Source organism: Chenopodium album, chromosome 25 (assembly GCF_948465745.1).
Source record: "Chenopodium album chromosome 25, dcCheAlbu1.1, whole genome shotgun sequence".
Lineage (NCBI taxonomy): Eukaryota > Viridiplantae > Streptophyta > Magnoliopsida > Caryophyllales > Amaranthaceae > Chenopodium > Chenopodium album.
The window spans coordinates 5970346-5985130 of record NC_137858.1 but is presented as its reverse complement, the minus strand read 5'-3'; the positions used below and the strand labels follow the sequence as shown (position 1 = coordinate 5985130).

Here is a 14785-nt window from a genome sequence, read left to right as displayed (position 1 = left end):
AGACAAAAAAATAAGTTTTAACAAGGATTATCAAGTTTAAATTACAATTAAAGTAAGTTTTAATCATTTATAAAGTAATTTTTCTATTTTTGAATAAGTGTATGTATTTTGGTTTGATTAAGGGATTATGCATAAGCCGATAAGCGTAATCTATTATACATAAATTTATAATCATACATCTCAATTACCGCATAATGTAACCTTTTATAAAGTTTTCGTTACTTGTATCAATAAAGAAGGTATGCAATTATTCAAAATTTAACTTGATATATAAAGTAATCAAGTGCTTTATATATTGGGAGGTGCAAGTATTGAAACTACATTATTAAAATATAATACCGGTAGTACGTAAAAACTCATTAGAGAAAATTTAGTGTTTAGAAGCATAATACCTTTTATTTTATACGTAGTATTATGGAGTATCATGTCACTTTAACATATAAATGCCATATAAATATAATTAGATAAAATAGTTAAATTAGTTTTAAAAATTCAATGCAAAACACTACACAAAATATGGGTAGGGTAGACATGGTCTAACTTTTAAGTAGCCTTTATAAATGCATAGGACACTAATTCAAACATGACACAGTCACATGGTTGACCATGGTCTTTTTCAATGGTGGTCAAGTGTGGTCTAAGACTTTTTCGTAAGAACGAACCTTGAGAATTTAATTTCATTTTGATTTGATGTAAACTTAATTAATAATGTACTCGTAGTATTAACAGAGAAAATCTTCTGACAGGGTGCCAGGGAGGTACCAATTAGGCAATTATGGTCATAAATACTACCTCCGTTACACATTATTTGCAACGATTAGACAATTTTCCTCTCTATTTTATGTCAAATCGTTGCAAATAATGTGTAACAGAGGTAGTATATGATGAGACTGCAATGAATCAATCATCATCAAGGTAGGTGTCCCTTTTTTTCTTAGGATATTTATGTTAAGATTATATGTTTATTAATACAAGAAAAAAAAAACTAAGTATATCATGTTCATTAATACGAAGTTCTCTGTACAAATTAGAGAATATTTTCAATGACTTATAATAGACGGTGTAAAATAACATAATTTACTTTAATGATTAGTATTTTCAATCAAAAACAAAATTAAGATACTGGTATAAATTGTATTTTTCAACCTTGAGGTTTAAAAATCCCTAATTCCTATTTTTAAAGTGCGTAAACCACTAATCCAGGGCAAGTTGACTCATGTAAAGTTCTAGCCTAATAGGGCAATTGTGCTTACCTTAATTAATATAAAAAATGAAAAATCACAAGATAACGATATTACGAAAATAAATAATTATAAAACTAAAAAGGTAAACATGGAACATTGTGGCATGCCCCATGATAGATTTAGGTGCATAGGCACCACCATGAGTGTACTAATGATAATGAGAGGATCTAATGATCTAGAGTTAGGTTTGGGATTGCAATAGATTGTAACAATACAAAAGAACATAACTACTTTAAACTAGAGAAGCTAGGGTTTCTATCACATGGGTTGTTGATAACATACACCATGTTGGATATGATGCTAAAACCCCACCCCATTTACCCCACCGAAAGTGTTTTGCTGCTTCTTGTTTGCGCATGATCATATTTCTATTCTCATAATATATAGTGTGATAGCTCAAAAAAGTCTCTTTCTTTTGGTCCACACGCATCCATCATCATAAACCTCATACAAGAACGCTCTGTAATTTCAAAGTTTTCATGTCTAAAAGTAAACATCTTTTCATTAGAGTAGGGATAATTGTGATTACAAGTCAAAATTGTGAATGCGAAGCGTCTCAGGTAGAAACTTCTTCTCCCTTCTGCTTTTTTGAAGCTTGTGTGTCCGCATCGCCCTTGTTCTTCTTGGCTTCTCGGCGTTCCCTCTTTACTCCCTTGGCTTTGTAAGGAATTGCCATGTCTCCCAACTAAACATCAAAGATTAGAAGTTAGATAGTTGAAAATCATGCATTGTTGCATGACAATTGCAAATGTTTAGTATGTAACACTATAACAGGATGTTATAATTAAAAGAAATGAGTTAAGCTAACCTTCTGATCTGGGATGTAAATCTTTCCTGTCTTGCCCAGTAAAGGATCTCCTTTGACATTTTTCAACTGCATAAGAAAATGACGTAGTATACGCAAAGGTTAATGAGTAAGGCATTAAACAGAAAAGTAAAATAAAAAGATCTTAGTGTTGAAATGATGCAGATATATAGTAATGCAAACCTTCTTCTTTGTGCGGTCTGGGGCAGTCTTCATAGCTTCTTTCCTCAAGCCTTCATTAGGAAGACGATGTCGCCTGACTACCAAATCCATGGAAGGGCCAACTTCAACCAATTCCATTCTTGGAACAACAGTTCCAGATTTCTTTAGTCTCAAAGCACAGTGACTGAGGTACACCCTATTTGAAGAAATAGCAGTGCATACGTAAATTCGGTCAACTCCAGCAAGATTCAAATTTTCGATTACCTGCAACAATTGTATTCAACATAGATATCATGTCACCATAGTAAACACAATTAATTATAACAATTATATTCAAGGACTTGGAGAAAATACCTCTCCTCTCAACAATTCTAATAGAACTTCCTTCAAATGCTTCAGCTCGTCAACACTCTCAAATCCTTCACCAATGAAAGCTATTAAAGGTTTGGACCCCATCTTCGGGGAAATCTTTTTATCATATGAGAAAGATTGGAGTGATCTATAATTCTCAACCCCAACTTCTACAAGGTCATAGACGTGATTATCATAGAATCGCCCCATAACAAGATTGTCAGGCCGCTTTTTTGAGTGAGAACCAAACTGCAAAACAGCAATTAAACAAACAAATGAATTAGCAGGTCGATGAGACAATAAACATTTAGAAGCTGATAATAGCATGCCTTCAGACGGCTTCAGTAGTAACTTGCAAAACAATACAAAAGTATTATTCAATATAGAGAATATCAGTAACAAATTTTCTACTTTTGTCTTGCAAAACCACATTTAACAAGCAATACCAAATTTAAGGTCCTCTGTAAGCCTGATTCAGCTCCAGTTCAAAAAAATGTGAGGTAACAATATAGCTAAATTTTATAACTACCTTTTCCATGAAAGATAGGAGCCTCACCCAACATAAAGCTTCACTACTAACACAAAAAATAAACAAGGAACAGAGACATCCACTTCTCAATTCTCCATTAGTTCTATGGAGATTGGAGAGAGAGGGGCAAAGTTCGGAAACTAAAGGACATAATATTACAGGGGAAACTTATAACTGACTATACAGAGAACAGAGAGCATTGAGACCTTAGAATATTTCAATTAGCAAGAATTCTTTCAACCTTTACCAGTACATGAGATTATGGTGACTGTCCAGACTAGTTACATTTTTTTTTGAAGACCTAATATTGATGCAATGCACAGCACTGACAAGTTTAGTCATAACTGACAAGTTTAAGCTTCAATTAGTTTATAGCACACACTTCCATCCCAAAAATAATGTCACTACATCAGTTTGTTCCTCCACTCACAAATAACCAAACTAGACTCACTTAAGCAAACCAAAAAGACTTCATTTTTATTAGGGCACACAAATTCTTAAGATCTAGAGATTTTTCAATGGCAAGAATTCTTTCAATAATTGCCATATAAGGCATTAGGATGATGCTCTACCATTTTGACACTTCTTTTTTGAACGACCAAATACAGAAGAAATGACATTCATTTTTGAAACTAAAGGACATAAACTTTTAGCCATGGGCTTACGAAATTAAGCTCATGTTTCAATAAGCATGGAAATAAGTTTATATCTCACACTTCCGTTCCAAAAAATAATGTCACTACTTCTATCTCAATTCGTTTAAAAGGAAATGCCACTAGTATCAACATACTCGTTAGTTGTTACTGATAAAAGTATACTTGAATGTAGTTTCAAACTTCAAATACATAACACAAAATTATTTGCAAGTTGAATTATACTTCGTATGTCTTAAAGTATGAAAAGTTGATAATATCACGGAACTAGGGCTTTTGGGGTACAAAAATTGTTGCAAAAATGGATTTTGGGGTAAAAAATTTGCAATGACACTGGATTTGGGTGCAAAAATTGTTGCACCACTTGATGCTGGGGGACAAAATTTGCAGCAAATATCAATCCAAGTGACTATGCAAACACCCCCCAAGAAAGGATCATGACCACTAGGATAGTGATTATAAAGCCTTCTTGCAGTTAAATGAGGTGAATTATCCAAGCCCACTGATTTAGCAAGGTCCATATTCTTTATGGAATTTTTTTCTTGCTAACAGTTTTAGAGCCACCCTGGAAGTTCAGAAGTTTTAATTTCATCCCAAGCAGAATAGGGAATGGATGTGAGACAAGGACTATGTGATTGTATGTTATTATATTCCTTCATACAGTATATATTGTGGAGTGCTAGGCTTTGATTAGTTTGATTCATTTAAATGGGTGATTTATGCTCAATACTTGACAAAGAGGTGGAAAGCCTACAAATTTTGGAACAAAAGAGACTAGCATAAGAGCAAGCAGGTGTTGTACCATGCCATGCCAAAGGCATGGAAAAGTATGCCAAGGAACTTTCACAGGCAACACAGCTATAGTAAAAGGCACACCTCTTACAGCAAGTTTGACAATAAATGAAATGCATCAATACTAGCAAGCATGTGTTTTCATCATTATTTTTAAATACCACTCTAACAGTCTAACCACATATTATGAGCACTAATAAAATTTAATACAATACAACCCCATGAAAAGGTGCACATCATTATACACAACCACTTTCCTCCGTCGACTCCACGTACATCAAAAATCTCAAATCTATACGGTATATAAACAAGGTACGATATCATAAGTTTAACATAAAACTTATATAAACATGGGAAAATATTATGAGCACTAATTAAAATAAATACAATACAACCCCATGAAAAGGTGCAGATCAATATACACAACCATTTTCCACCATCGACTTTCCTTCATAAAAAACGTCAAATTACACAGGACATGGTACAATAGCTAATTAAAAAACTTACATAACACATGACAATATCATAAATTTAACAGAAAACGAATAAATGTGGTACTCACCACGAAGAGGGCGCAATCAGTCTTCTGAGAGAAGAACTCCAAATTAGTTTCACCCCCAGCTTCAAAGGGTCTAATTTTGTCATTCTTCCTAGTATACTTGACCGAATTCTCCTTCTTAAGATGATAAAGCTCAGTTAAAACTGAATTAAGCACACTACTTGTTTTTGTACCATGAACAAACAATGTCTTCTTCTCATCTTCCACCTACCCAAATCAACAAATTCCAGAAATTACCCACCATAATACTACACAAAAATTGGGAAAAATTATAGCAAATCTCAACATATATCTCTTGTAATAAAAAAAAATAAAAAAATAAAAAAAAAACTTACAAGTTTAGGGGCTCGTTTCTCAAGAATTCGTCTACCTCTGTGAGTTTTAGCTGTTTTAATTTCCAACATTTCTACAACTGTATCAATCAATACCCATAAATCAACGAAAATAAAATGAAATTCTAATATTAATTACAGTAGATGCTTAAATAAGTTTAATTCGAGATTAAAATTGCGTTTCCGTGAATTTATTAATCGAGCAAAAATGGAGGATAAATTAATAAAAAAAAGAGAAATTAAAAGTGCAAAATGAAAGGGGAGGAGAGAGAAAGAGATGGTACTAACAATGAGTTTACAGAGGTAAGCACGGTGAAGACGGTCGTTTCGGCGGGAGTGGAGAAGGTGCGAGCAGGTTTTACTGAAAGCAAAGGAGAGAGGCGGAGGTTATTGTTTTGCTAACAAAGGGTACAAGGAGGGTTTTGGCTTCAACCACTTGACCTATAATTTTTCCTTTTTTTTTTTTTTTTTTTTTTTTTTTTTTTGGCTCCGTGGTTTTGAAGCTCATCTAATAAATGAGCATGAACACGAACATATATATGCTCGTTTAGATAAGTTCATGAACAACTCGTTTATCAATGTTCACAATTTGTTCATGTATATATATATATATATGCTCGTTTTTTTTTATTATTATTTTTATTTTACGAAATATATGCTTGTTTAATATATCTCAAAGACGTAAAGTGCTTTTATGTGGAATATAGATTTGATATAAATTGATCATTAATTTAACTCTTTCAGAATTGTTAATTTAACTCTTAAGTTTATAATAAAGATTTAATTATTATGCTATTTTTTGAGATCTTTAAATGTCAATAGTACAAAGCTCGTTTATTATTAAACACTCATTCACAAAATGCTCGTTTATCAACTTGTTTAATAAACGAGCTGTTCATGAACCGTTCGCGAAATATAGTTTGCTAAATGAGCCGAGCTTGAACAGATTTTTGAGCTTGTTTGAAAGCTCAGGATCGTGCTCGAACTTACCTAAGTTAAATGAGCTTGAACATGAACAAGGTAGTACTTGGCACGGCTCGGCTCAATTACACCCCTAGGCCCCTCCTTCCAACTCTTTAAATTTAGTCCTGTTAACATTTACTTAATTTCAGTTCATTTTAGTTCCAATCAGTTCAGTTCAGCTCCTTATTTCCTTCAATTCTCTCATAAAATATTCAGTTCAGCTCAGTTCAGTTTAGTTCAATTTAGTTCCAATCAGTTCAGTTCAGTTCAGCTCCTTATCTCCTTCTCTCTTAAAATATTCAGTTCAGCTCAGTTCAGTTTAGTTCTAATCAGTTCAATTCAGCTCCTTATTTCCTTCTTTCATAAAATATCCAGTTCAGTTCAGCTCCAATCAACTCAGTTCAGTTCAGTAAATGTAAACAGACCCTTAATTTTGACGGGTCACTCAAAAATAATCACCGATATCCTCAGTTCAGTAGACTACATAGCAAAATGTAAGATATCTTGTTACTTTGTTAGTGACAACATAAATATTACGCTTTGTATTAACCTATCTTTAACTCCATTATCTCATCGGACACGCTAGGTAAATCCTCTTGTGATGAGGGATTCTTAACGCTTTCCGTATAATTTTTTTTTTTTTTTAGTGTTTAGAGACCCCAAAGGTAAGGGTGAGAATCGATCTCAAAATTACCTGGAATCGGAGGAAAACTCTAATCACTTGAGCTATCCCTCACTCTCACGCTTTCCGTATAATTAACTGTTATTCCAACCAGGGTCCAAATACTTGCCTAAGAGGCTAGACCAATGACATCAATCCACCGTTAGCCTTTAGCCCATAGCCAAAAGTACAAGACCCAATTTCCCTATTTTAAAGATAAGGTCGATCAATTAGAATAACAGTTCTCCGCCGGCGAAATTCCACCGTCGATATGCAAACTCCGACGAGAATTCTCGACGCATCCAATACCTTCGCCGGAATTCCTCTCCGCCGCCGTCAATTCCCTCTCTTCCACCACCACTCTCTCCACTTCCACCACCAATCACCTCCAAATTCCGCTTTCTTCCTTCACCGTAATCATCATCATCCTAGGGTTTCCTGCAGTTTCAGCGACTCTAACCCTAACCCTAGGAGAGAGAATTGTCGAGGAGAGAGAGTGAAGGTTGATGCGAAGGCGAAGGACAATGTTTGGAGCGTCGACAATGAGGTGGCGAAAGAGGCGGAGGAGAAGGAGAGAGAAAAGGGGAAGAGAAGGAAGAGAAGAGGGAAGAGTGGTAAGAGAGTGAAGAAGATTGCTAAAGGTTCTAATGTTATGGTTTCTGGTGCTATGTTGATGGAGCTTGAAACTGTTTTGCAAACTCAGGTACTACTAAATTCATTCAAATTTTAGTCTAATTTTAAGTATATTGTGATTTTTGATGTTAATTTGTTGGAATTTTTGCTATTGTATGAAGTTTTGGTTGGTTGAATTGATATTATGAACTATGAAGTAGTGTTGTTAGCTTTGTGGGAGTGTTATATGATCAAATTGTATCTATAGTGTAAGACAATGGGAGTGTTATATTATGATCAAAAGGTAGTTATAGGTAAGAGGATGCTTGTGCCGTGCTCCCGGGATCATTATAATCTGCCGGCTAGTGCATGACACTCGTGGTTTGTGACTTTGTGAGGCTCATGTACCCTCGGTTATGTAATACACGCTTCCTTACGCGTGCACGTGCAGTAGATATCTTGGTAGGAACCGGGGAGTATCATTTTAGGTGCTACTAGGAGCATATTTTAATTTGCTCTTGTGATGATATAGGGTATTTTTTTACTAGATATGGTCATATGGAGTGACTTTTTTGATTGAGGGTGACTTACAAAGAGTGTTTGGGTGATTTTTGATGAAAATGGGGAATTTGACCAATGCTGTATATACATGTCTTATGTTAGAGTTTGCATTGACTCTTATGTATAGGAACAACCAAATTGTTTGTGGTTTTGGGTTTTTTGCTGATGTAATATGATACTCGTAAGTCTTAAGTGGCATACATGGGAAAGATTAGGATTTTGTACAGAAGTAGAGTATTTTCAGGCCAAATATTTTGGTCATATTGCCTATTATATTAGGCTTTAAAGATGTACAAAGAATTTTAGTATGTTAAGTATGAACTTTGAGTGTCTTGTTTGTTTGGTGGTGCTGTGCTATCATGACTTGCAAACTTTGGCTGTTATGTTGGTCTGTTGGAGACTTTTGTTTACCAATTTGATGTGTGTTGATAAGGGTTATTTTTCTCAGGAGCCTGTTATTCGACCAGCGTGGAACACATTTGTGAGTAGTTTAAGTGGGATTTGGAAGGGAGTTGGAGCAATCTTTTCACCAATTACTGCTGAAATGGAGCCGGTTGACCTGGGAGGTAAGAGTGAGTATTTATATGACTGCTATACTCTTTCTCGTGTCCAAGCTGCACAATCTGGGGAGAATACATTTCAAATCCAGAGGAAAACCAATTGGGTTACTCTAAATCCTCACGGTGAGAAAGCACAAGAAAATGGAGGCAGTGACAATGTCAATGGCGGCGTGAAAGAAAAAAGTCATAGGGGTAAGGCAGATCATATTTTGCCGAAATTTGAGTCTTTTGATTTTGCAAAGAGTGATGTGATGGAAGAGGATATCATGGGATTGGAACCTGGTCTTGTTTTCTTTGAGGTAGATCTCATTACACCATATAACCCTCTCCCCCTTTATTATTTTTTAATTGTTTTTATACATACAAAGTATGTTACACTACAGTAGATGAAGTGCAAAAAGGCTTTACCCTTTACAGATTAGTGCAGATCAGAAGATGCCTGTAACAATTCTGATGGAAACTTGCCTCCATATTTGTTCATAACCTCATATGCTCCTTGCTACATGAAAATCATAACCTTTGTTTTTAATTGCTTTTGTGACATCATTTTCTGACTTTAGAGAAGCAGCTGATGGAAGTCCTTTAAAAGGCTATATAATTCATATTTTGGAATTCAATTGAGTCAATCCTCCTTACTTGCAGAATGTTTCTGGTCTTGCATATTATTTTTGACTCCATAATATTACTATAGTACCTTATGTGAAGTTGTTGACATAGGCTGCTATAATTTTGGTACTGGAAGAAGCTTATCCACAATACATATGGAAAATGCTTAATTTTAATGTTGAAACCCTGATTGGCAATAACTGATATGAAGAATAATATCAAACTGGAAAAATGATAATGAAGAGCTCGTTTTAATGCACATGAAATTTTTAACTTGTTCGTTGTCCACAATAATGGATCTCTTTAGTTACAAAATTGTATTACTGAGTAGGCTTTAAATGGCAAGCTTGTTTTATTGGCCTTTAATTTGGAGTGTATTAGCTTTCAGTATTATTATGTGGCTGTGTGCTTGATTCTTTACAGGAGAAAAGTACTCCTTCTTCTTGCTCTTAACTACTACTTGCTGATAAGTTCTATGATTTTTTCCCTCTGCAGGATGGATCTTATTCTAGAGGACCAGTTGACATTCCTGTTGGTGACATTGATGAGTCTGAGTACTATCTTTCACCAACATACAAGTTTGAGCAAGTAGGTTCTGATTCTATGAAGTACTTGTGTGAAACGTGATGTCAAGTAGACCTTGTTGCTTTGTTGTAAAAGTTGGTTGTAGGGAGTGGCTAATAAAAGTAACCCCATGAATTCAGAATTTCAATTCATTTAGCATTCATGGATTTTTTTCATTCTCTCTTGGGATCGGTTGATATGGGTAGTATATACCATATTTACATTTGATTCTTGGAGTAAATAATCTTGATGTCAAATTACATGCCCCTATGGTATTATGCTGTGAAGAAATGCATTGCTTGACTAAGTTTATGGGCATCTATTATGGTTGGTAATTTTGTACTAACAATAGTTCCTCTATTTGAATACTCAAGTTCATCGGTCAACCTTTAAACTCTAGATGCTCCAAGATTTATTGTGTTCTATTAAACAATACATCCCTGAATAATATTTGAGTGATTGACTAACAGGTTTATATTTGTTTTCTTTCTTAGTGTTTAGTTAAGGGATGCCACAAGAGACTGCGTATTGTGCATACTATTGAATTTAGCAATGGTGGCGCAGACATCCAGATACTAAGGGTTGCTATATATGAAGAACAATGGGTTGGTCCTGCTAACTTTGAGGAGCAAAGGTACATGTGCCTCTTTTGCTCTTGAGTATGCGAGGAAACATACACATCACTGTCATGTTTGTATTATCTTTGATTTCAGGATGAGTTTAACATTTAGCTGGAATTTTGTCTACTACCATAAATATCTTGAAATTTCTAAATGCTGTTAATCTTTGCCTCCCTTATTTGCATCACAACATTTACCATGGTATACTTTGAGTTGATTAGCAAGTGTTTCAGTTCTGATTTGATTGTTGATCAACAAGTCCATACGTAATTTTGCTTCCAGAATGCCATTTATGAAGCAATTGGGAATTTTATATGTTTGGGGTCTTTTATTCCAATTGATGCATGCTCTAAAAATTTGTGTTTCACTGTTTGTTATTTGCTTTGACTTTTTTATGGCATAGCTGAATCATTTTTATTGTCTTTAGTGAAGATAATTTTTTGCATAGCAAAATTTGCTACTTCCTTGTCGTGTTAAATTAATCTCAGAGGAGACACAAACACTTGGGGCTTTTTGAATGTATTTTTTTGAGGAAGGGTGTTTTTGTGCAGCTCTAAAAATCAATCTAAAGCACCTTTGTAATTCAACTTAAATTTGTTGTTAGAACTTTTGCTTGCTATGTATGGTTGTTGATCTTTTGTACGTAACTCAGTGAAACACTGATAATGCTGGCAGCTGTCAGGGTTGCCCCTGTACATCTTTGTATGAAGTATACATAATGTAGGCTTATTCTACAGAGTACAGTCATATTACTCATCAAACTTTTTATCTTGACTTGAAGCCTAACAAGTCCGTTGACCTGAATCTATATGAAACAGTGAGGTTGAGCTTGATATGAAGCCATTTTCTCAGAGAAAGAGAACACGGCCATCAGAGCTTGCAGGATCATGGAAGGTGTTTGAGATGAGTGCTACACCCATCTTTGCTGACGAGTCAACAGCAGAGATAAGCGACAATCCTCCTTTTGTTCATCTTTGCATGGAGACCATGAAAAAGAGAAACTTGCCAGAGATTCCTGCTTACTTTGGAGAAGAAGAGATGATAGACATGCAGGATGTGGCTGTTCTTTGGCTCCCAGGTGGTGTCACTGCTTATGTTGATGTCAACAATGATGGAATCCTTTGCATCGGAGTTGGGTGGTACTCTGATGAAGGGATCAACCTTGTTATGGAAAGAGATTATGAAACAGACGGGAAACTCAGAGAGGTCCGGTACAAATCTGAGGTAAAGAGAAGGTGGTCAGAAGAACCTCCTGTGTAAATCTTCTGCTACGAGGTTTGTTACATTTTTTACTCCTAGTGTAAATTTGCCTCTTGTTTTTCCTTACAGTAAAATATTTCCATCCTTTTCTCGTAGTATTGGACGGATAGATTGACTGTAACTCTGTATATGTTCCAAGTTCAATAAGTGAAATTAGATATCTGTTTTGTGAAAGAGAAGTTATCTGGTAATGAAACTTGATAGGCTTGGTGAGTTGGGAGGCTAAAGGTTAAACTTGATGATACTGACCAAAACCCCAAATTTTGGGCTCGGGCTTATTTTTACAAGTAAATGAATCCCTAGAGTACCTTGAATACATACTACATAGTAAGAAGGAAGAAAGAAGAAAAAGTGAAAAATCCATAAAATGCTGCACATGTGATGGACCACCTAATGCAAAGGTGCACCAAGGTGCACCTTAAAATTTGCGTACCTTCATCATACTTCCAAAATAAAGGAGGAATTTTAATTCTACAATTTTTTTTTTCCCAATTTAAGCATTAAATTTCATTTGCGTCTTTAATTAATTACACAAGTCTCTCGAATTAACCCAATCACTTTCTCTGTCTCGTTAATTTATTATTTTTTTTAATTTATAAATATACAGTACAATAATGATGAGGTATTTAATGAAATCTTTGGTGTCTGAGTCATGGGGTAAAGGGTGACTACCGTCTAATCTATCTCTATAAGTCTACCACTCAAGTCTTTCAATGTTTCCTCTTTTCATATCCAAATAGAAACTTCACTAAAAAAGGACCTCTATTATTTTTCTACAACAACAATCTCTTCCTATAAAATCAGTAATTTAAGAAAATAAAAAATAAAAAAAAAACTTCAACATCCAAATGATCCTGCCTCCATTTTTGAACATTCTAAATAGTATAATAAATCCATAGTTTGGTGATTGAAAATTAAGTCTCAACTAATGAATACCTTGATCAAGGTTTAAAATGAAGCATAATATTAGAAAATCACAATAATTTAGTTTTCAATAATAAAGAGGGTTTTTAGACATAAAAAAGGGGGTTGACACATAGTGGGACCTAGGAAAAATATTGAGCAATCTATAACATCATTAGATTTGTGAAGACTTTTGAGGTTTAATTGGAAATGTTATAATTGTTGCATGGAATTCAGTGGAGTTTATTCTGTTCCACTTATTATCTTTCTTTTCTTCTTCTTCTTCTTCTTGTCAATTTTTCATTTAATTCACTGTTTTTCTTTTGGTTGATTAATTGCTTAATAGTTACATTTGATTTTAACTTCACACGAGTGAATGAAAAAATTGAAAAATCAGTTGTTGATCTTACTTTCTTCCTAGGTTTCAACCTTCTTTTTTCCCCACCTCTTTATCAATCTTTATTGTGTTATTGGTTTATACATTAAACTCTCACTTTTCATTTATTTTATTTTACTTAGCTTGCATCATAGTCTTAACACGTATTTTAAAGAAGCAACTAAAGTAAATAAAGATATCAATATATCAGAGACTCAAAGTAATTTAAACAGGTAAGAGAAAAGGATAAGGATACTAGGTGTATAAATTATTTGATAATTACCTCCTCAAAGTCTGTGTAATTGTGATGCTTGTGAGTTGCGAATAAAAAGGAATTCCAATTAAATACCGTTTCATATTATTTACAACAAATAGATATTTTTCTTCTCTACTTTATGCTAATCGTTGCAAATAATATGAAACGAATGTAGTATAAGAAAACACAATGAATTTAGAAAAGTAACTAAATATTGTTACCCATAAGCTAACAATTACCTAAATATATATCCAAATCCCCCGGGTGTGTAGTGAGATTATGAAAATCATACTATTATGCTCTCGATTCCATTACTTATAATTACCAAACGCTATTGTTTTATAGTTGAAAACTCAAATTATGTAGTTCGTGAGTTTCCAAAACATTTGAGTTTACAAAGAATAACAATTTCACAGAATGATTTTGTGAAATTAGAGATAGCAAATAACTAGTAAGTTTAAAATTATATGTGACAAAATCTCATATCGTTATGTCATGTTAAGTATATGTAGACAATATAGTTATACTTTTTCTATTGAAAAAAAAAAAAACTTTCATTTTTAAATAAGGAGGGCTTAATTTTACTTAAAAGGATACCTCAAGTGATTAGAATAAGGAATAATCTATCGCAAGATAACATAGGTATATATTAAAGTTCAGATATCCTAACTATTTTTTTTTTATTTTTTTATTTTTTTGAGAAAGTACCCTAACTACTCTTCCCTATGCACTAAATGCTTTTTATTTTTTATTTTTTTATCTTTAGGGGTTAACCCTTATGTTAGCCGTTAATTAGGTTGTTAGTAATACTGAAAGTTTCTTCTCAAAGCTAGGTAAAATTTAGGGCATAATTTATGCTACGCAAATTACGGGCATAATTTTTTCTCTAATTGTTAATCATGGGAGTGTGATTTGACTAATAGGCCGTGTTTAGGCTGCAAAATGAAACTTTAATTATTGAGAAAAAGGAGTTGCCAGACACAAATGGTTTATAGATTAGCATTAGCAAGATATACATACTTTTAAACATTTTAATGTCAAAATCAAACCCCATCAAATAGTGAAAGAATTATATTCCAACAATCCAACTCATATCACTTATTCGTTTTTTTTTTACCTATTATTTTCACTGATAATATATGAAGTACAAAATAAGAAATCATTAGTCTTGTTAGATTTGTTTCAATAACATGTTCTATAATATCAATATTCAATATCTAATATTGATTATAAATATTGGTCAAATGAATGTGTGTTTGCCTAGTTGGATGCCATAAAAAGTGAAATAAAATAAGTAAAGACTTATAAAGTATTTTATTTTCAAGACGAGATAGGTCTATATATGACTTGATAATAAAAAATTATGACCCGATAATTAAAAGAAGAAGAGTCACAATTTACAATTATTCTTTTTTG

At 33.7% G+C, this 14785-nt stretch overlaps 2 protein-coding genes across 2 annotated transcripts; one reads left to right on the top strand and one right to left on the bottom strand.

Annotated features, from left to right (window-relative positions):
- Nucleotides 1–1677: 1677 nt before the first annotated feature.
- On the bottom strand, nt 1678–5847 carry LOC145614768 (ribosome production factor 2 homolog). Its single transcript, XM_081669832.1, has 7 exons — nt 5716–5847; nt 5431–5507; nt 5099–5302; nt 2566–2811; nt 2233–2475; nt 2053–2118; nt 1678–1929 (listed from the first exon to the last, which is right to left on the bottom strand). Exons 2-7 carry the CDS (start codon nt 5497–5499, stop codon nt 1801–1803), a joined length of 957 nt encoding a protein of 318 aa, XP_081525958.1. The 5' UTR covers nt 5500–5507; nt 5716–5847; the 3' UTR covers nt 1678–1800.
- A 1353-nt stretch (nt 5848–7200) lies between these two features.
- On the top strand, nt 7201–12013 carry LOC145614211 (uncharacterized). Its single transcript, XM_081669229.1, has 5 exons — nt 7201–7754; nt 8673–9083; nt 9886–9978; nt 10449–10588; nt 11393–12013. The coding sequence occupies exons 1-5, from the start codon at nt 7323–7325 to the stop codon at nt 11832–11834; spliced, it is 1518 nt and encodes a 505-aa protein (XP_081525355.1). The 5' UTR covers nt 7201–7322; the 3' UTR covers nt 11835–12013.
- Nucleotides 12014–14785: the final 2772 nt, after the last annotated feature.